This window comes from Peromyscus leucopus, chromosome 4 (assembly GCF_004664715.2).
Source record: "Peromyscus leucopus breed LL Stock chromosome 4, UCI_PerLeu_2.1, whole genome shotgun sequence".
In the NCBI taxonomy this organism is placed as follows: Eukaryota; Metazoa; Chordata; class Mammalia; order Rodentia; family Cricetidae; genus Peromyscus; species Peromyscus leucopus.
In genome coordinates this window covers 105,381,510-105,407,711 of record NC_051066.1, presented here as the reverse complement: position 1 = coordinate 105,407,711, position 26,202 = coordinate 105,381,510, and the positions used below count along the sequence as shown (strand labels likewise).

General features: G+C 44.1%; 1 protein-coding gene across 1 annotated transcript; it reads left to right on the top strand.

Moving 5' to 3' along the window:
- Nucleotides 1-485: 485 nt before the first annotated feature.
- On the top strand, nt 486-25,993 carry Ckap2l (cytoskeleton associated protein 2 like). Its single transcript, XM_028893407.2, is given in 10 exon segments — nt 486-573; nt 1,338-1,404; nt 3,386-3,437; nt 8,757-8,823; nt 8,826-9,987; nt 13,037-13,244; nt 17,336-17,491; nt 21,437-21,497; nt 23,310-23,496; nt 24,896-25,993. Coding segments are annotated over 10 exon segments (2,223 nt in total). The 5' UTR covers nt 486-536; the 3' UTR covers nt 25,122-25,993.
- The last annotated feature ends 209 nt before the right edge of the window (nt 25,994-26,202 follow it).

Below are 26,202 nucleotides of genomic sequence, written 5' to 3'. Positions count from 1 at the left end.
GGAAGAGACCAAGCAACCCTGAACTGAACCCTCTGAAACCGTAACTTGTTTCATTCAGGTACTTGGCCACAGAATGAAAACAATAACGACTGCGGACCAATTTCATTTGGCACGCTATTATTTGCAGCCAAAGCCAGCCTAACTGATACGGAGCATTGTTTCTCCCTGTCGTCCAACTGCCACAACTGTCCTTCGCCCAAATCCGGCTACAAAACAAGATCTACTCTGCGCGCCCGACTGCCAGCTCCGGCCTTAGCCACAGGATCCGGCCCTGACACACCGCCACGGAAGTGACCCGGCCACTGGGCCCACCTCTCGGAGCCTGTCCCCGCCCCCACGCGATCCTCCAATCGCAGCGCCTCGAGCAGCCCCCGGGGCCAACCGCAAGGCGCTGGTTTCCTGTTATCCCGCCCTCTCTGCCTTCCGGTTGGCGGATTTCAAAGTCGCGGAACCAATGGGAGCGCCCGGACGCGCGCCCGCGGCGCCTACCAGCACAGGGCGCGCCCTTTGAAGGAAGAAGCTGTCGCCGCGGAGCCATGGTGGGGCCGGGCCCAACTGCCAGCGCGGCCGCGGGTAAGTGTGGTCGCCAGCCTCCCGCTGGAGCTGCCAGGCCGCCCCCTGCATGCTTCAGCCTGCCCCGGCCTCGGATAGGTTCGGGACGCTGGACCCGGGTCACACAGCGAGGAGCCGTGCGCTCCGTTGCCGCCGGTGGACACCCAGGCATGGCTGGTTATGGCAGGAACTTTGACAGGAGTCAGGAGACCGGTTCTGTCTCAGTCCGAGTCCCTGCACCTCTGCAGGTCGACTGATAAAGTGTGCGCTGTCTAGAGGTTGATTGATTAAACGTGGGCCGAGGCGTAAGGATGCTGTGGACCCTGATCTCTGTGACGGACCTGGAGCCCTTGCTAGCTCTTCAGAATGCCCCACCCCCATGTCACCTTCAAGATGCATGCGGTGTCGTCACTCATGAGCTCTGTTTGTTGTTCTGTAGCCCGTCCTAGGCGCTACCTACTCGAGGGTTAAAAAAAATCTTGCTTTCAAATCCTGGCTTTGCTGCCTATTAGTGGGTAAAGTTAAATTAAGCATGTCACTTACCGTCTCAAACAGCAAATTACCTCATAGGATTATTGTGTTATTGTAAACAGCTTACTAACAGCTTGGCACCAAGCTGATGCTGTTGGTGTTGATATTAGTTTGAAAGCAAGGACAACAGGACTGGCTTTGACTTTCCCAAAGCCCAAATAGCTACAGGAACGTATGGTATTTTAGAACCATAAAGGGACTGGTTAAAACCTCAAGTTAAGTTTCTGTTGTTTGCTCGTGTCCACGTTTTGCAGAAGAACGATGGAGAAAACTCCAGGAGTACCTGGCAGCCAAGGGAAAGCTGAAGGACCCGAACACCAAGTGAGTTCACCTCCCTGTAGTTTGTTTTGTTGCCCTGGTTGCTAATAGCAATGAACAGTAGTACCAGCCCTTTGTTTCCGGTCTGTTTGACCTGCATGGTGAGCCTGTAATAACAGAAGGAATGTGTCAGTCCGGGCGTGATTTAAAAAAAAAAAAAAAACAAAAAAAAAAAACACCTGAGTGGTGTCCTGTTGACAGAGATTTAAGCATTATTTAAGCATTTTTTTTTTCCAATACCTAAGGAAGAAAGGATTACAGTATTACCTACCTCACTGGAAGTTTTTCTGGTTCCTTCCTTTTTCTGGGAAGATTGGTTCCCAGCAAAGCAGTTTTTTATCAAGGAGGAAACTGGTTCCAGTGTTTGCTTACTAAAGCAGGAGCATTGGTTATAGTCAGTCCACAATAGTGGCTCACCAACATCCTCCCGCTTGGTGATGTCCTTTGATGTCCTCCTGGCATGCATTTGAGGTGGACAGAACAGAACCCCTTTACCCTTGTCTCAGCACCACACCATCTCTGTCCTGTTATTTCTCTCTCTTGCTTAGCGTAGGCATATTTTCATTTAGGTGACTCAGTTATGTGTGTGCGTGCACCCGGGCACGTGTGTGCCAGAGGGGGATGTTGGGTGTCTGCTCTGTCGCTCTTCTCCTGTTCTCTTAAGGCAGGTTCTCCCACTGTCTGAAGCTCACTGTTTAAGTTAAGCAGGCTGGCCAACACTCTCCTGTGACCCACTCAGCTCCACCTCTAGAGCCTAGCGTTAGAGGTACATTCACCATGCCTGATTTTTATGTGGCTGCTGGAGATCTGGACTAAGATCCCCAGGAGCACAGCAAGTGCTCTTACCCCTGAGCCACCTTCCTAGCCCAGGTGATTTTACCTTGGGTTTTTCCTCACCTCTGCTTCCTGATTGAATGAACCCAAATCATTTTCTCAACAGATATTCATTTAGTACCTATTATGTCCTCTCCTTCCCTCCCTCTCTCTGTCTGCTTCTCTTCCTTCTTCCTCCTGCCCTCCCCCTCCCCTATGAATGGAACCCAGGCCTGTCATGAGCTATGCAACAACTCTACCACTGACATATATTCCCCAGGCCTGTCAATCACTCTTAATGCAGAAAGACGCAGAACTTACTAAGCAGAGACATCCCTGCCCTCCATTGCTTATGCTCGTCAATCTCTGTTCGTTTTGGGTTTCAGTCCATGGAGATTGAGTCCTTCTCAATTCTACTCTGTTCTATCTTTTATTTCACTAACTAGACTTCAACTTCATGTTACGTCCTCATAGATACCAGAACTTGCAGATGTTCTGGTCCCTTCCGTGAATGCTGTAGTGTTTACATGTAGTGTATCCACATCCTTTTATAGACTTGAAATCATCTGCAAGTTACTTATGATTCCCAGTACAATGGAAATGCCATAAAAATAGTTTGGTTTAGAGAATAAGGAGGGGAAAGTCTACATGTTCGGTATGAATGCAGTTTTGTTTTTCATATATTTTTTAATCAAAGGTTAGTTAAATCATAAATGTGGAACCCATGAACGGGAGACTTGGTTATATACAAACCCCTGTCCCCCTCTGAAAAACACTGGAGACATGAAGAGCAAGGAAGTTCCTCAACGAAACTTCTCTCTCGTGTCTGGCCCTCAGTATTCAAGAGCTGATGCTCAAAGAAGACTGTAACTATGAAAAGGCCACATATATTTCCTTAATATTTTTAGAATGCTCCATTTGTACTTGGGCTAACCTGAAAAAAAATCACAAAAGGAATTGTTAAGAGCAGATGTGGTCTTTGGGGAAGGAAATACAGGGCCAAGGAAGGGAGAGTAAGGTTCTTTTTTATTAAGTAATAATTTTGATTTATTTTACCCTATACAGAAATTCTATTGGTTTAAAATTCTAATCATAATGTTTTAATCACTATTCTTCCTAGCTTTCCTGATTCTTCTGTACCAAGGATTAATTTTATTTTCATCTTTCATAGGCCTTATCTAAAAGCCAAGAATAACTGCCCCAAACCACCATCTTCCAAATATGTAAGTAAACTGCCCTATGAAAAGGTCGTTTGTGTGATTTAACATTCAATCCAGAACTCTTTAGGATAAAATAAAGTACTGGACCAAGAAGCCTAAATCAAAATATCTTGTAAAACTCAAGAACATAGAATACCTGTCTGTCTTAGTTAGGGTTTCTATTGCGGTGAAGAGACACCATGACCACAGCAACTCTTGTAAAGGAAAAACATTGAATTGGGGTGGCTTACATTTTGAGAGGTTTATTCTGTTATCATCATGGTGTGACATGGTGACATGCACTCAAACGTGGTGCTGGAGAAGGAGCTGAGCATCCTACATCTTGACTTGCAGGCAATAGGAAGTGGTGAGACACTGGGCATGGCTTGAGCATATATGAGACCTCAAAGCCCGCCCCACAGTGACACACTTCCTCCAGTAAAGCCACGCATACTAATAATACCACTGTCTTTCAAACTACCACACTGTCTTAGAAAAAAATAGGTATTACTGTTAATGTTATTGTTGTGCCTATTTGTATGTGAGACATGAGGTTCAAAGAGACTATATCCTTCATCCTAATTATACAACCAGTAAGAGCCAAATCCTGTCTCATCTGTTAATAAATTATATTGAATACATGGGACTACTTAAAGAATATACTGAGTTTTTAGAAATTATTCTGGGAGTAGATAAAACCACTGATAAAATATGCATTAATGCCGGGCGGTGGTGGCGCACGCCTTTAATCCCAGCACTCAGGAGGCAGAGCCAGGTGGATCTCCGTGAGTTCGAGGCCAGCCTGGGCTACCAAGTGAGTTCCAGGAAAGGCGCAAAGCTACACAAGAGAAACCCTGTCTCGAAAAACAAAAAAAAAAAAAAAAAAAAAAAAAAAAAATATGCATTAATGTCTTTTCCAACCTTATCATAGCCTCTGTTTCAATGTATTATTATTTTTATGTGCTTATATCTTTTCTACTTAAGATCTTCAGAATCAAGTATAATCCCATTCTACATCTCCTAGAGTCTAGCACTGTGCCTTTTCTAGTCAACCTTGAATAATTCTCTCTTGATTCAAGCCTTCCTTACATCCTCTGAATTTGCTCCCTTCCAATTCAGATGCCCAGAGTGAGTGAAAGTAAATGTAGCTTAAAGCAGTTATTCTTTCTTATGCGTTCATTGTTTTGCTTTTCAACTTCATCTGTCAGTTCTGAGATGGTTTAAAGGAATCAAGAGTCAGAAACAGAAGTTCTAACCTAACCCACCTTCCAGCTCCCTCCCTGTGCCTAGCCTTGGACAGCTCACTTTCTCTACCAGATGACGGAGTTGAATTTATCTCTAAAATCTCTCTTTCAGTTCTAATGTCCCATTCTAAGGATAGCTTTTCTCCCTCACCAGAGGGCTTGAAACTGAATGACCAGTTCTACCACTTGTAATACTTTAGATTGGCCAGGCCAATCTAAAGTCAAGATCTGAAAAATGTCCAAAAGAAACATTTGCAAGTCACATATTTTATGGGGATCTAGTATCCAGGATATATGATTCTTACAGCACAAACAATTAAAAGACAAATGACTCAAGTTTGAAATGGGCAGAGTCTGAGTAGACATTTCTCAGAGATGTCAAAGATAAGAAGAAATGTTCAATAGCGTTAACCGTCAGGAAAATGCAAATCAAATGACAATGAGAGGCAGGCCAGTAATCCCAGACCTGCTGGTGGGACTGGCTGATAATCCCAGGTACTGGGAGGCTAAGGGCAGGAGGATTGAAAATTCATAGCCAGGCTGGGCAATTTAGTAAGACCCTGTCTCAAAATAAAAAGTAAAAATAAGTTTGGGGATATAGTTCAGTAGAAAAATGCTTACCTGGCATGCATCAGGCTCTAGGTTCAATCCCCAGTAAAACATGTACTCATGCGCACCCCAAAAACAACAACAAGCCAGGCAGCGGTGGCACACGCCTTTAATCCCAGCACTCAGGAGACAGAGCCAGGAGGATCTTTGTGAGTTTGAGGCCAGCCTGGTCTACAGAGCCAGACATATTAAAAAAAAAAAAGAAAGAAAAAAGAAAAAAACCTCTCTAAAAAGAAGCATTTTACGTTGTTGTTGTTGTTGTTGTTGTTGTTGTTGTTGTTGTTGTTGTTTTTACTGGGCTAGAGGTATAGCTCAGTTGGTGGATTGCCTGCTCAGCATGCACAAAGCTCTGAGTTTAACTCCAGCATTACGTAAGCTAGGTGTGATAGCACATGCCTGTAATCCTAGCAGTCTGGAGGAGGTGGAAGGATTAATATTGTAAGTCATCTTTGACTGCATATCAAGTTCAAGGATAGCCTAGGCTACATGAGACTCTTTCAGAACAAAAGTAGGAAAGTGCTGATACAGGGTACAACTTGAGTGAATCTTGAAAACATTATGCAAGGAGGGGAACGAAGAAAGCCAGACACATCCACACAACAGACATGCACAAAACAGTCCATGAATCCACCTATTTACAAGCTCTGCATGGGTGTAGGGGTGAAGTAGCTCTCAGTGCTAAGAGCTGTGGAGAGGGAAATGGAGAATGACTGTAACAAACCTCTTCTGCGGTGATGAACATGTTCTGGCATTCCGTGGGATGGGTGTACAACCTTGTGAACATTCTAAAACCCACTGAATTGGAGGCTTTAAAATACTAAATTTTATGGCATGTTAATTAAATCTCAAATTTGTGAAATGTAAGCCATAAAAACACATTGTTGTTTTTTCATTTTTATTTATTTATTTTACATCCCAGCCTCAGTTTCTTCTCCCAGTCCCCCCATCCCACCTTACCCGCTCTGTGCCCACCCCCCAATTCACTCTGCCATTTCTGTTCAGGAAAGGGCAGGTCTCCCATGGATATCAACAAAACATGGCATATCAATTTGCAGTAAGACTAAGCACCTCCCATGTATTAAGGCTGGAAAATGTGGCCCAGTATGAGGAGTAGGGTTCCAAAAGCCTGTAAAAGAGTCAGAGACAGCCCCTATTCCCACTGTTAGGAGTCCCACAAGAGGACCATCCTATCCAACAGTAACTAGGCAGAGGGCCTAGGTCAGTCCCATGCAGGCTCCCTGGTTGTCAGTTCAGTCTCTGTGAGCCCCTATGAGCCCAGGTTAGTTGATTCTGTGGGTTTTCTTGTGTTGTCCTTGACCCGTCTGGCTCCTACATTCCTTCCTCCCGCTCTTCTGCAGGATTCCCTGAGCTCTGCCAATGTTTGGCTGTGGGTCTGCATCTGTTTCCATCAGTTGTTGGATGAAGCCTCTCGGCAACTCAGCTAGGCACCAATCTATGAGTATAAGAAAATATCATTAGGCATCATTATATTGACTTTTTTTCCTCCAGTCATATTTGGTTCTGTCATAGGTCTCTGGGTCATCATTTGGACATTTTCATACCAACATCCCCAGTTTCTCAGTAAATGATGATTTAGAGTTCTGAAGTGAATGTTAGGTCCAAGTGGTAACCCAATATAAATATAACCGCATGGTTTATCATCTTTCTCTGCCTCCCATTTCCAACCCTCTTGTATCCCACCCTCAGCAACACCACACGCTGATAGGGTTTCAGGCTGGTGTCTCCTTGCCCTGGTGGTTCTTGTTAAAGATTTCCTTTATATATTTACCTAGTGAGTCTTGGCAGTGTGATCAAGAGAGCAGTGGTTTGGACCTTCCATATCTTCTCTCGGAGATATTTGTTCTTTCGTATGCCAGTTCTCCTTGCTGAGTAATTGCTTTCACTGTGGATACGCCAGTGCCCTCTTACTCCTCTAGGTTCTTTTCTGTTGCTGTGATAAAACATTCTGCTCCAAAGCACCTTGAGGCAGAAAGGATTTATTTGGCTTATATTTTCAGGTCATAGTCTATCACTGAGTGAAGTCAGGCCAAGCACTGAGGCAGAAACCATGGAGGAATTCTGCTTTCTGGCTCATTCTCTGGTTCACTCCCAGGCTCATGCTTAGTTAGCTTTCTTTTATTTATTTGTTTGTTTGTTTACTTATTTATTTATTTTTAGTTTATTTATTTATTTGGTTGAGCAGGCTGGCTTCAAACTCAAGAGATCCACCTGCCTCTGCGTCCAGAGTGTTGGGATTAAAGGCATCGCCACCACACCCAGCTATTAGCTAGCTTTCTTATTCCACTCACGACCCCTACCTGCCTAGGAACAGTGCCACCCACAGTGGGCTAGTCCATCCCTTATCAATCAAGACAAGCTCTCACAGACATGGCCACAAGTCAGTCTGATTTGGGCAGTTTTTCAGTTGAGAGTCCTTCTTCTCAAGTTCAAGCTAACAATAAAAGCTGACAAAGATACTGGCTAATTACAAAAAAAAAAAAAATCTAACCTTAAAATTCTACCTTGATGTTTGTGTGTGTGTGTGTGTGTGTGTGTGTGTGTGTGTGTGTGCGCGCGCGCATCTAAATCTGTTTCTTGAGCTTTGTCTTTGACTCTTTCGCATCTGTTTGTTTGGTTTATCTGTTCCAGTTAGTTCACTTTTGTTTTATTTTGTTGATATTTTTAGAAGTCTGTTTTCTGTGAGAGAAAGGGTCAAGATTTAGGTGGGAAGAGAGATGGGGGATCTGGGAGGACTTGAGGAAGGAAAACTGCAATCAGAATATGTATATGAAAACAGCCTATTTTCAGTGTAAGAAAACTTCTGTCTTGACTTCACAAGTGTGAGCTCGATAACTTTTATTGTTTTGTTTCGTTTTTCTGGGTTTGGCAGTTGTTGTTGGAGAAGGGAAAAAGCATGTGTGAGGCTCTCCCCATATTGCAGTGTCCTCTCTCTCCCTCGTATCTTTACCCTCTGACTCTTACAGAGGGCACTGATTCCCAGGTTAAAGGTTTACCCCGGCGAGTATCCAATCGGAAAACAGTGCATAGCGTGGCTGGACAAGTCCAAGGGAAGGCCTGTTGAGGGCTGCCCTGCCACCGGTTATTGTCTTTCGAGTTGATGGTGTATCTGTCCAGGCCAGTTAGGAGTGGTCTTTATTGGGACGTAATGGGCATTGAAAAGTGCACTTTGATGTAGGCAAATTTGTTTTTGAAACAGTTTTTTTCTTGTTGTTGCTGGTTGTGTTTATTTGTTTGTTTAATTTATTGAATCTGCCTAATTCTGTCGAGTTAAAAAGACTCTCTGGCTTACTTCTAATAGAAATTCAAATTACAAAAATCACCTATATGCAAAGGTAAGCCTTCATATTCCAGATTCATCTTTCTTAACGAATATCCTACGATTGTTTTCTAACATGTGCTTGGGTTATTTCATCATTTTAAAAAGCTATTGTTATGAGTTTTTAAATATATTTTTTCTTTGTGTTTTCAGACTCCTGGACCAAAAAAAGATGTTTCTAATCATGCTGCTTTGCCTGTCGAAACTACAAGACCCATCACACTAAACTCCAGACTAAACCAGCTAATATCACAAGGTCCCGGAAGCCAGAGTTGGAGCCACCAAAACTTGCAGGCAAAGGGCTCACTTCAAGATGTTTTTCTTCTAACCCAGACTGTAAACAGTCCTGTAAGAGCCAGCAGCAGCACAGAGCTACAGTGTCCACTACAGGGCTGTCAAGAAAACCCAGGCAGTTCACTGGTACCCAAGAATTGAAACCCCAAAAGCAACAGGAAACACATCAAGGAAATGCCGAATGCACCGGTCCTGTGGCTAGGACCCATGTCGACAACCAATCTTTGAAGGGCTTTCTAGATGACATGAACAAAGAGAACTTGCCCCAAACCTTGCTAGAACCTAGAAAGCCAGATCCTGACTCATACCCCATAAGTAAGCCAAACACTGGCTTCTATAATCAAACCCAGAGAAGTCTGGCTTCTAAACAAATCTTGAGCAAAAGTTTGGTTAACCATACTGTTCTGAAAGACAGAGCCAACAAACAGTTTGTTAGAAACACACAAGTCAGAGTTCAACCAGTGAAGTCCCAGCATCTCTCTACAGATGCAGATTCTGCACGACCAAGAGAAAAACCCCCACGAACAGTTCCCTCTCACTTCATTCCAGCCCATAGTAAGAATCAGACGTCAAAGAAACCAGTGGTCAAGGACACACAGGACATAAAGATTAACAGGGCTAAATGTGGAAGACCAAATGAAACTAAGGTACAGTCACACCCTGCTACTGAACAGAAAGAAAACCATACTAAACCTGGTTCCCAGCCCAGCTTGCTTCAGGGAGGACAGAACAACAGACATCTAACCATCAAGCGGGATCAAAAGACTGTGCAGCCTTGTCTTGGACCCCGGACATCATGCGTTCTGCAAAAGTCAAGAGCCATAAGCCAGAGGCCTAATTTGACAGCTGGCAACTTTAATCCAGTCATTCCAAGCACCCCTAGCATAAGAGCAAATAAATGCAATAATATCTTTCAACAAAAAGCACAGACTCTGGACTTCAAGTTCAAAAAGGTTCTTCCCCAGAGCCAGTTTCTGAACAAGACTGCTCCCAAAACAAAAGCTGGTACAGCAACCACAAGTAGGAAGGAGGCCCCAAGTGCTACCCAGACTCATCCACGTGTTAAAAAGACAGAAGTAGAGGATCGGAGGTACTTTGCTCTAATTCTAAGATATTGCAATTTAAGATGACTAGGTAAACTGGTAATGGTTGGGGTTAGGACTGTAGCTCAATGATAAAGCACTTACCCTAGCATGTGTGAGGCCCTAAATTCAACTCCCAGTACCAACAACAGATACACACATTTTTATATGTGCATATACACTAGGTTGAGAAATAGCTCCTAAGTGGTATATAGCTAGAGCCTGAAATGGTATGAAGCTATAATAAATATTAACACTTAACAAAACTAGGTGACCCACAAGTGTTTTATAAATCATTCTCTATAATTGTCTATAAAGTTGTTTTGTAAAAATGGAAGCGGAGCAGAATAGATGAGCAGGAAATAGGAGTTGCCAATATAGATTAGTCTCCCAAGAAGTGTCCTGCAGAGACTGAAGAGCAACAGACCAGGACAGTCTGAATGGAGCCAGAGTAGTAAGTTCGCATAACTAGGAAGGAAGAAGTCGGTGATTGCCTTTGCAGTTAGCAGAGAAGGAATGGAAGGCTTCCATGAGCATGAGTGTCCCAGGCTGGGGAAGGTGAGCTGAAGCAGGAGCCCTGGTCAGAGGCAGCGTGCACGTGTTAGAAATCAGGACCCAGGGTTGCTGGGGCTCAGTGTTGTACATGATGCTTGAGGTGAGCCAAAGGATTTTGTCCTCTTTCTGCCCAAGACCAGTCACCGTCCCAGAATGCAAGTGAGCCTCCTTAGAGTACACTTGTGGAGACCTGGTTGGAACAGAACCTAGACTCCTGACAGAGTGAAAGAGACATATAAAATTAGATGGTGGCTGAAAGTTGGCGCAGACTGAGCGGGGACAGGATTTGGTCTCGGAACAGAGCCTTCTGCCTTCTGCCTTCTTAGAAAGAGGCTTAATGTTTGGTGATGTGGTTGAGAGGGTAGGACCAGTGTGGCCATTTAAATAGGTTCTGGGAAGCACTTCCATCAGTGAGACCTGAGACTGACAAGGAGGAAGAGGAGTGTAGAAACTGAGAGTGGTGAGTAACAAGTTGGTGTCTGTCTAGAACTCCCAGCCTGGCTCACGTACTTGCCATATGACAGTGTGCGGCATGTTGTGTCTGGTCACAGAAGGAATAGAGCCTTGGGAAGGGTTAGATCCATGCACTCGTGACGCATGTTCCCCCATTGCCTGCATTGTGCCAGGCTCAGGGGGGCAAGGAAGACCACCACTGCCTCTACCCTGAGGGAGCTTGTAGTTTGGGGTAACATGGAAAGTTTAGAGAAGTCCTAGGAGTACGCTGATTTTAGAAAGGGAAATTGTCTTCATTATAATTACAAGGACTATGGAGATAGGAAGAATGCTAGGCTAGAGGAAATAAAAGCCATGTTTCTTAGCTTTGTTAGCATGGAACAGTCCTGACTGCGCTAAGCACTGTGCAGATTGTAGGATTGCTTGTCTTCTGGATAGAGTCAGAGGAAAATGACAGTTAATAACTTTTGTTTATTTATAATTATTGAATTCTGGAAAAGGCAAAACCATAAAGACAGAAAGCAGATCAGTGATTCTCGGGGACTGGAGATTAGCAGTAAGCTTGGCTTTGAAGAGATTTGGGCCTGTATTGTATCTTGATTATAGTTACAGTCGAGTGGTCTTGTATATTTACACTCACAGAATAACACACTTCAGAAAGGTGTGTTTTACCATACTGTCATTGAAAGCTTGTGTATGCCAGGCTCTGTGCTAGGTACTGGACAGCCAGTTCTGCCTTCACAGAGCTTGTGTCCTAGTGGAGGAGACACAATATGAACATGTTGATTAACTAGGACAGGATAATTGCAGATCATTACTCTTCAAGTAAGAACCATTCGAACAGAGGACAGAAGATGCAAGGCCCTGAAGCAGGAATGAGCCTGGATCAGGAAACTGAAAGGAGGTCAGAGCTCTACGAGGATAGTGAGGGAGAGGGCCATGGTGTGGAGCTGGAAAGGGTGGCGGGACAGCCCTAGAAAACATTGTTAATTTTGTCTCGAGCAGTCTTGAGATTAGCACAGTCTACTGTACATTCTACTGATAGACGCTATGGGCAGAGAGTGGCAAGGTAAGTTAGAGTTTACTTTCCGTTTCAGACAGAAGGTGATGTGTGTGGCATGGTGGTCAGGTGGACAGAACCAATACTGAATCTGCACAGTGATGTGTCAGACACCAGGAAAAGCAACTACTCAAAGACAACTCGTGAGCATAGGGCCTACTGTTGATCAAATAAGGGGACTTAGGAAGGGATTTGGAGGTGAGTATCAAGAGCTTTGTTCGGCACAGTGTTGAGCTGAAATGCCTGCTAGACAATAAATAAAAGGTACAAATGAGGCAGCGGGTTTAACATGGTTTGGGGCTCCATGGAGTGTCTGAAATCTGAAATGGGCATTTTCTGGTCATTGATACACAGGTGTGATATAACAAATCTAGACACTTGGTGTCCATATCCATCCCCTGCCCTCCAAAATAAATCTAGTTGCTTAGCCGTGGGAATGGAGAAAATGTGAGTCGTGGCAGACAGTCAGTGCTAGAGCTTGGCACTGTCAGAAACCGGTTACTTAAGAGAAGAGAGCCCTAAGATTGTTGATTAAAGAAGAAAGGGGCATGTGTGGTCAGAACACGAAGGAACTGGGCGGAAGTGGGTTCCTATGAGCACCAAGGCCCTACTAAAGATATAATGCAGGTTTGGGGGTCTGGGTGGTCAGAAGCTTCCGGCCGCAGAAGTGGAGTGCTGAGGTGTCCAAGGGTAGGTGGTGCCCAAGGCAGCCCACGAGGAAATGAAGACTCAGACGAAAAGAATGAAAAGTAATCAGAGGTCAGATATTTATACACTGAAGCTCCAGTTGGTCTTCTGTAACCCCAACAGCTCTAAGTGGAGTAGTCAACCCAGCATGGCCATCGCCCATTTGTGGGTTTGTTCTTCCTTCTGCCTCCTGACCTTGTCTGTGTGGAAGGTTCACTTATACCCAGTCTCTGCCTGTCATCTGTCTGTCTTAGAAATGTTAAGAGGGAACCAACTAACCCCCCACCCCAATCATGTTACAGGAAACAGCTGGAAGAATGGCAGAAATCTAAGGGGAAAACCTATAAACGCCCTCCCATGAAATTGAAACCAAAAAGAAAAGTCATAGAGGAAATGAACATTTCGTTCTGGAAGAGCATTGAAAAAGAAGAAGAAGAAAAGAAAGCTCAGTTGGAGCTGTCCAGTAAAATTAACAGCACTCTGACAGAGTGTCTGAGGCTCATTGAGGAGGTGAGTGAGAGGAAACCGCAGAGGATGAGCTGCAATCAGTCCTGGTGCTTAGAAGTTTTCTTAGAGAGCAGAGGAAATAGCCTTCACCTCGACAGAAACCCAGCCGCTCTCAAGTATAGAGCAGAGTGATAGTAACAGTAATGCTGATGAAGTGCACTTCAGTGGCAGCCCAGAGGTGTTAGCAAACTAACCTAGGCCTTTCAGCTCCCGAGGGAGCTTTCTCCAGGTGGCAGGGTCCAAGGAGTAAGCAACATTGAGATTGAAATCTAAGTCAACATGAAAGGCTTTTTTCAAATTGGAATTTCCTAAATAGTTTTGGCTAGGGGCTTTTTAAAGATTTATTTATTTTTATTTTATGCATATGGGTGCTTTGCATGTATAGATAGCTGCATCCTGTGAATGCAGTGCCCATGGAAGCCAGGAGAGGGCATCAAATCCCCTGGAACTGGAATTTCAAATGATTGCCACCCACCGTATGGGTGCTGGGAACCAAACCCTGGTCCTCTGGAAGAGCAGCTAGTGCTCTTAACCACTGAGCCATCTCTCCAGCTCCCCTAAGTACTTTTGGTAGCTAGAAATGGTATCTGAAATGTATCTTGAAATCTACAGATCAGGATAACGTGGGTAGTAGACAAAGTGTCAGAAACTTAAGCAATTGCCTTAATGAAAATGCATTAATAAAAACTGATATGCTTAACCTCTAGACAGAGAGTGAAAAGTCAAAGTCAGCGTGTTCTGGTAGTGTTGGACTTGGGGGAAGGGCAGGAGGACTATTATTTTAATGTTTCTCACTATGGGGAACATTATTTCTCCTTGGTGGAATTGAACTTCAGAGGTTGGTTTGTTTGATTTGCTTTTGTTTTCATTTTTAAATACATGGGTGCATTCTTTTGTGTGTAAGAGGGCGGGTACACTTAAGTGAAGGCCAGAGTGTCATTCTCAGGCACTAGCTTCCTGTTTGGGGGACAGGAGTTGGTTTGGTTTGGTTTGGGTTTTGTTGTTGTTGTTGTTTTGAGGGAGGGTCTCATAGGCCTGGACCTCCAGAGTAGGCTAGGCTGGAGGCTGTCTGGCTATGAGCCCCAGGGATCTATCTACACCTCCCTCGTGCTGGGATTGGCAGCATGCACGACCAGTCCCAGCCTTTGGTAGGTTTCTGGCTATTGGACAATGTCCTTCTACATGAGCACACTTACCAACTGAGCCCTGCCCCTATGCCCCCCCCCACTTTTTGTTTGTTTGTTTGTTTGTTTTGAGGCAGGGTTTCTCTGTGTAGCCTTGGCTGACTTGGAACTCACTCTGTAGACCAGGCTGGCTTTGAACTCAGAGATCCACCTGCTTCTGCCTTCCGAGTGCTGGGATTAAAAGCGTGCTCCCCACCCTGTACCTTCTTAATATTAAAATAATTTCAAGAAGTAATACAGATGAGTGAGCAGACCCCCGTCCACCCCACCCTACTCCTTGAAGGTGGTCATCACCCACTGCTGGCTGTCCCTCCAGTTTTCGCACGCATATGTGCATACAGTATCCATACATAGCGAAGGAGGCAGATCACTTTGTCTTCCAAGCTGCCATTATCATACTTCACATTTTATGTATGTTTTCTTAGTCTCAATCAAATACTTTTGGTATTTTCCCTTTTTTCTACACTCTGAAAATAGTTTGTGCAGCTTTTCACATGATTGTTTTATGTTTCTTGGGCTGAATGTATAGTGAATTTGTGCCTTTTTTTTATAAATCACTTATTGCACTTGGGAGGCCAAGGCAGGAAGATCACAGATTCAAGGCCAGCCTTGAGTGAGCATAGAAAGTTCATAGTCAGCTTCAAGTACATAGTGAATCCTATCAAAAAGCTAAAGGGCAAGAGATCAGATTTGCTGAAGATTTCTCTGATCTATTTAAAGGTTGCAAAATCTTTTGGATTCCAGTAATTGTTTTTTCTCATTGTCCGTATCTTTACCTATCCTGTCAATTGTTATTCTTAGCTTCTCGTTAAAAGCTTGGATGATTTAACCAACCTGAGTTTCTTATAAATATGATAAATGTTATAAATTTGCCTCCTGATTTTACTTTCTAATATCTGTCATATTTAATAGTCTTATCAGCTAAGGTCATATCACAAAAACAGAATGCCTTTCTCCAGCACACCACCTTACAGAAATCCTCATGGGTTCTATCCAGAAGTTTCCTGAACTCTGTCTGGTTTTGGATTTTATGGAGGCTTCATTACATATGCATGATTGGTTACCTTGACCTACATTAGGCCATTAGTGATCAGCTTACCCTTCAGTCCCTCCCCAGAGGCTGAGGGTAGGACCGAAGCCCCCACCCCTCTGATTCTGCATCCCAGCTGTCCTGGGACCAGCCATCATCCTGAGGCTGCCTAGGGACTGCCAGTCATCAGTTAATTATTAGCATGCAAAAGACTTTGGAGAGTTCCAGGATTTTAGGAGTTACGTGCCAGAAATGGGAAAGACTCCATGTGTTGTTCACAATATCACACTAGAAGAGGTGAACAGGAGAAAATAGGATTCCAACTTCTACTGGGGTGTACCACCCAACAAATGCTAGTGTTTTAAGGACAAGAGGAGGGAGCCTGTGGGCCTGGGGCACAACCTTGAGGAACGACCACTACCCCATGGGGCTCTGAGCTCAATGGTGTGAAAGTGACTGTAGGGGTGGGGGTGGCTGGAACCAGCTGCTGTCCCTGGTGAGGGACTATTGCTAGGGTGACAGAAGCACATGGAGAGACTCTGTCCTTCACTTGGGCAGGGCCCAGCCAGAGCCACTGTCGGGCACAAAGCTTTGCAGGGTTCCAGCCCCAGCATCAAGACACAGGACGAAAGTGGGGTTTGAGCTAAGTTGAAGTAGTTCACTGAGTAGCTGCCTGATGCCCGATGCCTTCTCATTGCTCTCCATTTGTCTCTAACTCTAGCATTTCTGTTTGGAGTGCTCTAATGCAAAGCTTCTCTTAGAAGCCGGTCTTTGCATTTCATGCTTACAGTGGCCTTCCCTTACAGGTGTTAGTGTCTAGCTGTATAGTGATTGGTCAGGTCGCCTCCTCTGCATTCTCCTTGATGGAATTTGTTGAAATTTTCTTAGTCGTTTTAATAACTGATCATTTTTAGTAAACATTACAGAAGTGTTTAAAAATAGATGTGACCTTGGGAACTCTGGATTTGGGTTTTGTATTGTTCACTTCTTTGTTGTGTTCCACTGGGGTGCGGGGGAATCTGTGGTAGCGATCGTCCCTTGCCATTCTGCTGATGCTGTCTTCTCCATCCCTCATTTTTTTGTGCTCGTGTTTATTCTTTGTTGAGTTGTGTGGAGCTTTTGTATCGTGTTGGTGAGGCATGGCTGGGAGTGTACATGTTTGTCTCCACGTCGCCAGCGGAGCTTCTGAGTTTGGTGGCTCACTCTTGCCCCTAGTCCATGTCACAGCCCTGCCCTGGGCCTGAGCCAGAAGCCATTTCTAAGTCCCTTTGTGTGGAATCTACCTGCGTGAATCTCCAGTACACCCACATGTACACATATACCCTGACTGACCTTTGCATACCTCTGCTGCTCTTCATGCATGCTGAGGCTAGTCATATGGAAAGTCTAGCCTTGACTCACTGTCCACATTACTATGAATATGTGGTTTGGTGCCTGACCTGGATCTCGCTCTGTAGACCAGGCTGGCCTCGAACTCACAGAGATCCGCCTGGCTCTGACTCCCGAGTGCTGGGATTAAAGGCGTACGCCCACCACCCGGCTTGAATATTTTTAATATGTAAGAAGTATTTATTACTCTATGTCTTGATTCTGTTTGGGTCTTTCATACCATAAAAAAATAGAGCATATTCTTTACCTTATGCTGTGGTAAATGGTTTTTTATCTACTCTGCCTTATGTAACTCTTAAAATTTAAAGGCTAATGTTAAAAATTTTTGAAATGTACAATTAAAATGGGGACAGTTATGTATTTATTATATATTTACTATACCTCAATAAAATTGAAATTTTAACTTCAGAAAAATTAATGATCATACTTTCAGATATCTGAGTTAATAGTGAACTAAAGTCATAATAATCCTTTTGTATTTCCTTTTCCAGGGTGTATTTCCTAATGAAATATTTACCATTGTGTCCAGCATTCCTGAGGCTGAAAAATTTTCCAAGTTCTGGGTCTGCAAAGCAAAGTTACTGGCAAGCAGGGGTCCCTTTGATGCTATTGGACTGTACGAGGAGGCCATTAGAAGAGGGGCCGCAGTGAGTACCTGTCTTGGATGGGGGACCTAAGATTCCCTTTCGTGTGCTTTCTTTGGTGTAGCAATAAGATGGCTGTATATTGCAGTGGTAAACTTCCACTCATAGGGGTGAGAGAGGGTAATAGGGTAAAGATGACCCAAGTGTGTTATACGTGCGTGTGGTGATGTCACAGTGAGACCTGAAACCCATTGTTTTGTACATTTAATACATACTAGCGAAAACCTACTTCACCTCATAAGGCAATCACAGGGTCCGGTAGAATATAGTCTTATCAAAGCATCACTAAACTATTTCTTAGAAACCTGGGTTACACTTACCAGTAGAATTTTGGTTTTCTTGTCAAGTACCCGTGTCTCACTTAACACCAATTGCAGAAACCAGCAGTTTTGGAAGTAACAATGGAAAGTTACAGTAGTAACAAGATCAGATAGTTAGAGAGAACCTAAATTACATTAAATTCAGGACATCACTAATCCAGAGTCCTTACATCAAGAAGCTTACTAATTCTAGAAGCAAACAGAAACCACCGTTTGCAGCTTTATTTAATGAAGAGTGTATCAAATCACCTCCTAACTCGTCTTGCTCAGATGTTGTTCCCTCCCTAGCTCCCGCCCTGTGGTACCGATGTCTGTGGCTGCTCACGGAGTTGTACATCTACACTGTTTGCTCAGTTTCACCCAGTTGTGTCTTTCCTCACCCTGCCCCCTTCACATTCCTACTTCCCAGAACAAACTGATTCCATTTTTACCTCTGTGGTTTCAGAAAACATATTTATGTTGCTGTTTCCACTTTTGGCCATAATTTGTGACCTCACAGATGAGGACCTGGCTGTAACCTCCTCCTTTTACATAGATTTCCCCGTGTCCGCTGCCTCACACACATGTCGACAGCTCTGTCTGTCCTTGTGGACCTTTGCTGTTCTCGATGCTTCCACTAACGCCATACGGAAGTTCTGTCACTTTGTGTCCATATTGTTAGACCTATGTAAGGAATACATGGTGGGGCCGGAGAGATGGCTCAGCGGTTAAGAGCACTGACTGCTCTTCTAGAGGACCTGGGTTCAGTTCCCAGAAACCACATGGCAGCTCACAACTGTATAATTCCAAGATCAGACACAGACATACATGAAGGTGAAACACCAATGCATATAAAATACAAACAAATAATTTAAAAAAGAGAGAGGGCTGGAGAGATGGCTCAGCCATTAAAGGCTAGGCTCACAACCAAAAATATAAAAAAGAAAGAAATTCATGGCTGTGCTGAGCTATGGACTATACACTGTGATTGCTTGGCCTTTCTAACACATCTTCTACTTTCCCAGGATTAATTAGTTATGTATTTTGCCTATGCTTAGTTTTCTCAGTGTGTCTTATATAACTAATTTTTATGTTCTTGAATTTTCTAAATAATGTCAAGACTTCAGCTATCTACTGGTTTGGTTTTCTTAGAGACCCCTCTAGTTTATTCCAGGTTGGACAGGCAGCTCTCAGCTCCTGTCTGTACCATCTGTCCTTCGGCTCTCTTCTCCATCCCTGGCAGACACTCCCACACTCCTTGAGTGGGCTGTTCCTCTTGTTTCCTGCAGTGCCGGTCTCCTCTTCCCACTCTTGCCGTTGTTTTGTTCTCCATCATTCATTGAAGGGGTTATTCAGATGCGGCTGAGTTGGGATGGATGGATGGATGCACACACAGGTAGACTGGAAACGTGTGTTCAAAGCTGTGGAGGCTGGGGAGGTGGCTCATTCAATAAAGTGCTGCTGAACAAGCCTGAAGATCTTAGCGCCTTATAGAGTAGCAGTCATGGTGGCACACGCTTTTACTCCCGCCACTGGTGAGGCAGAGGCAGGTGGATCCCTGAGCTTTCTAGCTGGCCAGCCTAGCCTAATTGATGACTCCCAGATCCTAGTGAAAGATGCCGTCTCAGAGTGCATGGTGGGTGGTTCTTGAGGAATGACAAAGACAGTATACACACATGTGCACACACACACATACGTACACACTGAACATGCATACATACACACACACATACACACAAGCTCTGGCCACATGTATTGAGCTTCCCAGTAGGGTGAGCTGGCCGGCTGCACTGGCTGGTTGGAGAACTCTCGGTATCAGTTTCTTCAGGTCTTTCTCTTCAGCTCATCAGATTATCTCAGGGAGGTTCTGCCAGCCTCCTTCCTGTGAGCTAGAAACTGTGCTGCCAGTGTTGGGGGTCTCCTCAGCCTGGAGATTTTGTTTATCCTATTTTCAGCTAGTCACCCACCTGGGTCTTACATGATGTCCCTTGGGAATGTGGGAAAAGTCCCCGTTTTCTGTTAGGGTGAAGCTGGTAGGGCACAAGCACCAGGCTGCACAGGGCCGGAGTCCAGGGTAGAGGTGGAGGTCTCAGACTCGGTGAGCAGAGGCCGACTCACCTCCCGCCCTTGAGTTTGGAAGCTCTGGGATACACAGCAGGGTTTTCCTCAGCCACACCCCAGCCCAAGATTCAGCTCTCTTAGACAGTTGGCTGCCCTCTCCACCATTCCAGCTTTCAAAATCTTGCTGTTTATTCTCTCCTGTGCCTCTTTTTAATCCTTTATTTTCATTTCGGTAGAATTTCAAGAGAAGTTAGAAATAAATGTGTTTTTAGTCTACCGTCTTTAACAGAAGTCTATACAGATGCAAAATATGCTTCATGGAGCTGGGCTTACCCTGTAATCTCAACACTTGGGAGGCTGAGGCAGGAGAATTGTCATGAGTTTGAGACTAACCTGGTCTACATAGCCTGACTTAGCTTAGACTACAGAGAAATACCTTGTCTTAAAAATTTAATAATAAATATGCTTGATAATAATAAATATGCTTTATAACGCAGATTCATTAGTGTATATATGTATATTCCCCACTTCAGAAGCTTACAGCATCACTCATTCGGTTGGCTTTGTTCTTCGGTTTGGGTTTTGTTTGTTGTTTATGTTGGAGTGGGCTTTTTTGTTTTGTTTTATTGAGACAAATATATAATCTCACTATGTAGACCAGGCTGGACTGGAACTCAAAGATCTGCCTGCTTTTACCTCCAGAGTCCAGAGTGCTAGAATTAAAGGACTGTGTTGCCATACTTAGTCAGTGTTTCTCTCTCTCTCTCTCTCTCTCTCTCTCTCTCTCTCTCTCTCTCTCTCCTCTCTCTCTCTCTCTCTGTGTGTGTGTGTGTGTGTGTGTGTGTGTGTGTGTGTGTGTGTTATTAATTTGATACAGAGTACCAAGTCAGGAAAAAAATTCCAAATACAGTATTCCCAGGGAAAACCAGCAGCTGACTTTGCAGCATGCTCTGTGATGTGGTTTACATGGTTTTCTGTGCCTGGAGTTTTTGTTTTCCTTTGCTTGGTTGATTTGTCCTGCTGTTTAAGATACATTAACTAAAGAAAGGAGAGAAAGAAGAGGCCAGGGAAAGACACAGAAAAAAGTTAAAAAAAAAAAAGAGACTGCATCCTGGGACTTTGGGTAAAACTCTTCCTTGAGTTAACCTATGGTTCAGGCTTTCTGAAATGCACACACACCTTCTATCATGAAAACAAGAATTAAACTGACAATGGCAGTACTTGATGCATTTTCTATCTATATAGCTAACTTTATATCTCTTTGCCAGAATCTTTATGTAGGAACATATCTTTAATGATATATAAATTAATGGGAAAAGAAAATTTGATTTAGAGAAAATTGTTATAAACAGCTTTGAACACTTCTCTTAATGAAATTGGGTATGCCATCTAATCAACATTTTCTTTTTCTTCGTTTTGCTCATGAATCTTTAAAACTGAACCATTTTAAGTGTGTTTATCTCTGAATATGCAATTTAAAAAGAAAACATTTTCATTGCAGAAAGTTTATTTGATGCTAAGCAAAAGTCCTTAGCTCAGTTTTTCCATGAATGCTTTTAATACCAGTTGTTTATTTTGCTGCCTCCAGCCAATGCAAGAACTACAGGAAGTTCTGAACATTCTGCAGGATCCAAGCAGAAGCTCGGAGGGTATGGTTAGTTTTGTATTTGAAACTATTGTATTTCGTTCCCTTGAGATATGCAAGTAAAAATCCTTGTGGAGCATGTAGGAGATCAGTGGAATGAGGCCCTGAAACACCTCCTGCCTTTTGGTCTTTGTGGCCTGGCCCTTTTAGCTGTAATCATCCACTGATTTATTTCTATGATTACAAGTAAATATATGCCCAATGCTGAACAAAAATTTTGTCCACCACAGCAGCCTGGACTAGTGTCCTGCTTTCCTGGAGTCCTCTGTGGGAAAACACAAATGACTGTTTACCAAGAGACAGAGACAAAAGGAAGAGACGCCATGGTTTAAGTTGTGTGTTTAGTCACCCCTGAGTTACTGCCACTCATCGAAATTCATGTCAACTCTCAGGATTCTCTCCTCTTACTTAGCCGTCATGGCCACTATTCAGAACCTTAAAGAATGTGTCCTTGGCCGGGTGGTGGTGGTGCACACCTTTAATCCCAGCACTCGGGAGGCAAAGGCAGGCAGATCTCTGTGAGTTCGAGGCCAGCCTGGTCTACAGAGTGAGTTCCAGGCACAAAACTACACAGAGAAACCCTGTCTCGAAAAAACAAAAAAAAAAAAAAGAATGTGTCCTTGGAAATAACTGTGCCAAACTCGGTGACATATAATAATATGCAAGATATTTTTTATAGGAGTGGGAAGGGAAAGTGTGCCCTGTCTTTAGAAAATAAAATGAGCTCTTAGTATCCAGATGGCAAATATTTTTCCCTTAAGAATAGATTTAAGGGGCTGGAGAGATGGCTCAGAGGTTACAAGCACTGCTTGTTCTTCCAGAGGTCCTGAGTTCAATTCCCAGCAACCACATGGTGGCTCAGAACCATCTGCAATGAGATCTGATGCCCTCTTCTGGTCTGTGGGTGTACATGCACACAGAACACTGTATACATAATAAATAAATAAATCTTTAAAAAAAAAAAAAAAAAGAATAGATTTAAGGTGGCCATGATGGCTCATGCCTGTAATCCTGGCTGAAGATTACCTTGATTCAGGGCCAGCCTGGACTACAAAGTAAGACCTTTAAAAAAAAGGAGACAGGCTCAGAGGTTAAGAGCACTGCCTGCTCTTCCAGAGGTCCTGAGATCAATTCCCAGCAACCACATAGTGGCTCACAACCATCTATAATGGGATCAGATTCCTTATTCTGGTGTATATATAAAATATACGAGAAAATAAATCTTAAAAAAAAAAAAGACAGAGGAAGAGGAGGAGGAGATTTAACTAAGGACCATGAAGTCCTATGGAATAATAGCTAAGTAGCTAGTAATTTGAGGAACGGAGTAGAACTATTTGATGGGAGACTCACAGGAGACTGTAACTCAGATACTTGCTCTCATGAGAGTGAATAGGCAGTCAGAGTGTGGCCAGTGCTAAAAGGGATCAAGGATCCATCTTCAATCGGTAAAATGCCCAAAAGGTGTCGGGTGGGCTGCTTAGTAAGGTGGCCTGATGTCACAGGGCGTTGCCGTGGAGCTCGGCAGGAAAGGGGACACTAGGAAGAACTGGAGGGGAGTAGCAGTGGATGGATATAATCAACATACATTTTATAAGTGTATGAAAGTTTCCAAGAATAAGAAAATACTATTGTTTTAAAATACGGCAAGAAAAAAAAAAAGAACATAAATGCCAGCTACAGTCCTAGCTCTTCATTTGCCATACAGACTCCATGAGGATCACGGGAAAGTCACTGTATATGATGCCTTCTTGTTTTACTGATTTTTAGTTTAAAAATTGCTTAACTCATACTTCCCTTCCTGGCCTTGTGTACACAGCAGTCACCTCTGACTCGTTAGCTCCCGGAACTAGTGTCACTTCTGTGGACGAGCTGGCCAAGAAGGAGGAATCTGGGCAGTCATGTCCTTCTCTAGCAGAAGGAGAGCAGGTTACGGCAGCTCCACCAATAACCACGGCAGAATGGGATAACCCTGGGATCAAACTGCAGATCGCCCCTCTCCCTAGGTAAGCCAACTCCAGCAGGCTCTTGGGCACAGACCTAACTCTAGTTGAACTCTCCGTTTCCTTCACACCCAGCCAGAGAAGCAGTGGTTGATAAATGGATGCCTCTGCGAAGAGGTTAGTTAGGTCGGTGAGGAGTCCCGGAGAGCTCTCAGGACACTGAAACAGAGGTGAGGATCAGTGCTGACAGGAGACCCAGGGTCCATCTTCAATTGGCAAAATGCCCAAATCACGGTCTTCGGCATTGAGGAAGGGGCTGAGGACACTAGAAGTTAGAAGCACTGACAGGCAAGTCTGCATACATACCGCCCCCCCCCCCATCCACCCTAAGAAGACACAACTGCAGTGAAGTCCATGCTGCAGAGTCTGGCAGGTGCCGGCCTGGAGCCACGCCCTCCTGCATCCAGCCCCACCTCTCCACTGTTATTGTCCTGCAAGCTGGGCACAGACAGGAATGGGGAGCACTAACTCCCCAGTTCGTGTGAGAGAACAGTGAGGGCAGTTTAGTATGTTAAGAGACTTCTAGAGCCTTCTGTTTCCTGGGAGGTTACGTTCCAGGCAGAACTGCACTGTCATTGTAAGGCAGTATGGCAGTGGATCAGTGTCATTTCCAAAAAGTAAGTTTAGTGTCTCTCCTCTGTTCATGATTCTGAAAGGACCCCACCCGGGGCACCAGCTCAGCAGTTCTGAGCCTTCCTTGCCCCGGAAAGCACAGCTAGACTAACCCCTAGGCCATCGTTGCCCCACTGTGGTTGGCTTTCAGATGCATGAAAGCAGTCTAAAGTCTAAAGGAGTCTAAAGCTTGCCTCCCACTGTCTCCAGAATTATTGTTACAAGCACTTTTTAGCAGACCTGCCCTCTAGTTCTGCATAAGCTAATTAGCCAGTAGTTTTGTGAATTTTAGACCAGTCATGCATGCAAAGGTCTCTGATTGCATCGGGAAGTTTACAAGGAAGATTCCCAGTTGTTCCAGCTTCAATACATGGTTTGGTCCAGTATCTTAATAGATTTTGAGTAATGTATAGTCAACACTGGAAGGACTCTTTGAAGTCACTAGTGCAGTCAGGTTTGGTATTAGGCCAGTTTCCTCAAAGCCCTCAAAAGTTTATGAGACAAACAAATAGCAATTGTAAAGCAGTTAACTTCAAATCAAAACCATTTTCACCCTTCAGTCATAAAATCCTAATGCTAATACCATCCAGGAGCATGTATGTGACCACCACCCAGTACTTCCTGGGCATCAGGGAAAGCCTCTGTAGGTGCAGAACTACTGCAGACTTGCCTCCTGGTCAGCTTACAGTGAGATGTCGGTTACGCTTTATGATTTAGTAAGAAACACAGAATAAAAACAGATGTTGCTGTAGCTGTGAAGGCTCTGAACGCATCCTTTGGTCTCCTTCAGAATATGTGGTGTACCAGAAGTACAAGACATGAAGCTTATCACTCCCGTGAGGCGCTCGGCCAGGATCGAGCGAGCAGTGGCCCGCTACCCAGAAATGCTGCAGGAGCATGACGTCGTCGTGGCTTCTCTTAACGAGCTACTGGAAGGGGACAAAACGGAGTACTTTGTCTTCCGGGAAAATGAGGCCTTACCTGTGTCACTGGGCTTTGAAGTCCTTGAATCATGATCTTTTGATTTTTTGTTTGTTTGTTTTTGTTTAAATGGGTTTATTTCAGGGCTTGCAAGAGATAAGAAATGCCCTTGTCAAGATGGCCTGAAATAAATGTCCACTGACATGACATGGCCCAGAAGAGAGACTTGTGGCTAAGGAAGTAATGCATTGTGTTTACTCTCAAATTGTATATCCCACGCAGACTTTTGGTTCATGTGCTTTGTTACATACTTTGTGATAGTTTTACAGCATACATAAGTTCAAAGTATCAATATACTTTGCTGATCTACTAGAATTCTACTGTAGTTACTTTTCATCCCAAAGGCTGATGCTGTGGTCTGACTGACTTTCCTCTTAGCATCCACTGTACCCAGGAGGGCAGGTTCCTAGGATGGAAAGATTTGGGTTTGAAACCAGCTTACCGGGTGGGATGGTCAAACCCCACACATCAGAGAAGATTGGGCTAGCCATGCCTGCACTCAGATCCCAGATGACATTCGTGGAGGATGACTCTTGTTCTCTCTGGGCAGGTGTCCTCTAGTGAAGCACAATCCAGAGCTGGCATGGCCACCCAGGTGTTTATTAGGTACAATCCTCATTTTGCACTTGTTATGCAGAAATGCTTCAAGTAAAAGCAAAAGTGTGGGGACAGCACCTGCTGCGTCCATTGTTTTCTCTTTCGGGGACTCGTAGCCTGAAGAGGCCGTGAGCCCTAGAGACTATGGCTGTGGTTTTTCTTCCCCTTGGGTAACTGCTCTTGGTGAGGAAAACCAGAGTTGTTTTGTAAATATTCTGTATAGAAAGCCTAGTCAGCACATTTTAAATTCAGCTTTGTTACTATTATTACTAAGTAATAGCTAAAATAAAAACCGTTGAATAGTTGTTCATCCCTGCTTGTTTATTCACTTTGTTAGAGTGGTGGCTTAGCAGGAGCCGTAGGGGTTCTCAGGGGCAACACTGATGGATGCCCCAAGAACCTCACAGGGTGCATTTGAATAAAGGATCTCACCATGAGCCTCATGAGGAACTGGATTTTTGGTATGAGGGAAACAGGTCCACCTCTCAAGATCAGGCTTATAACACCAAGATTCCTAAA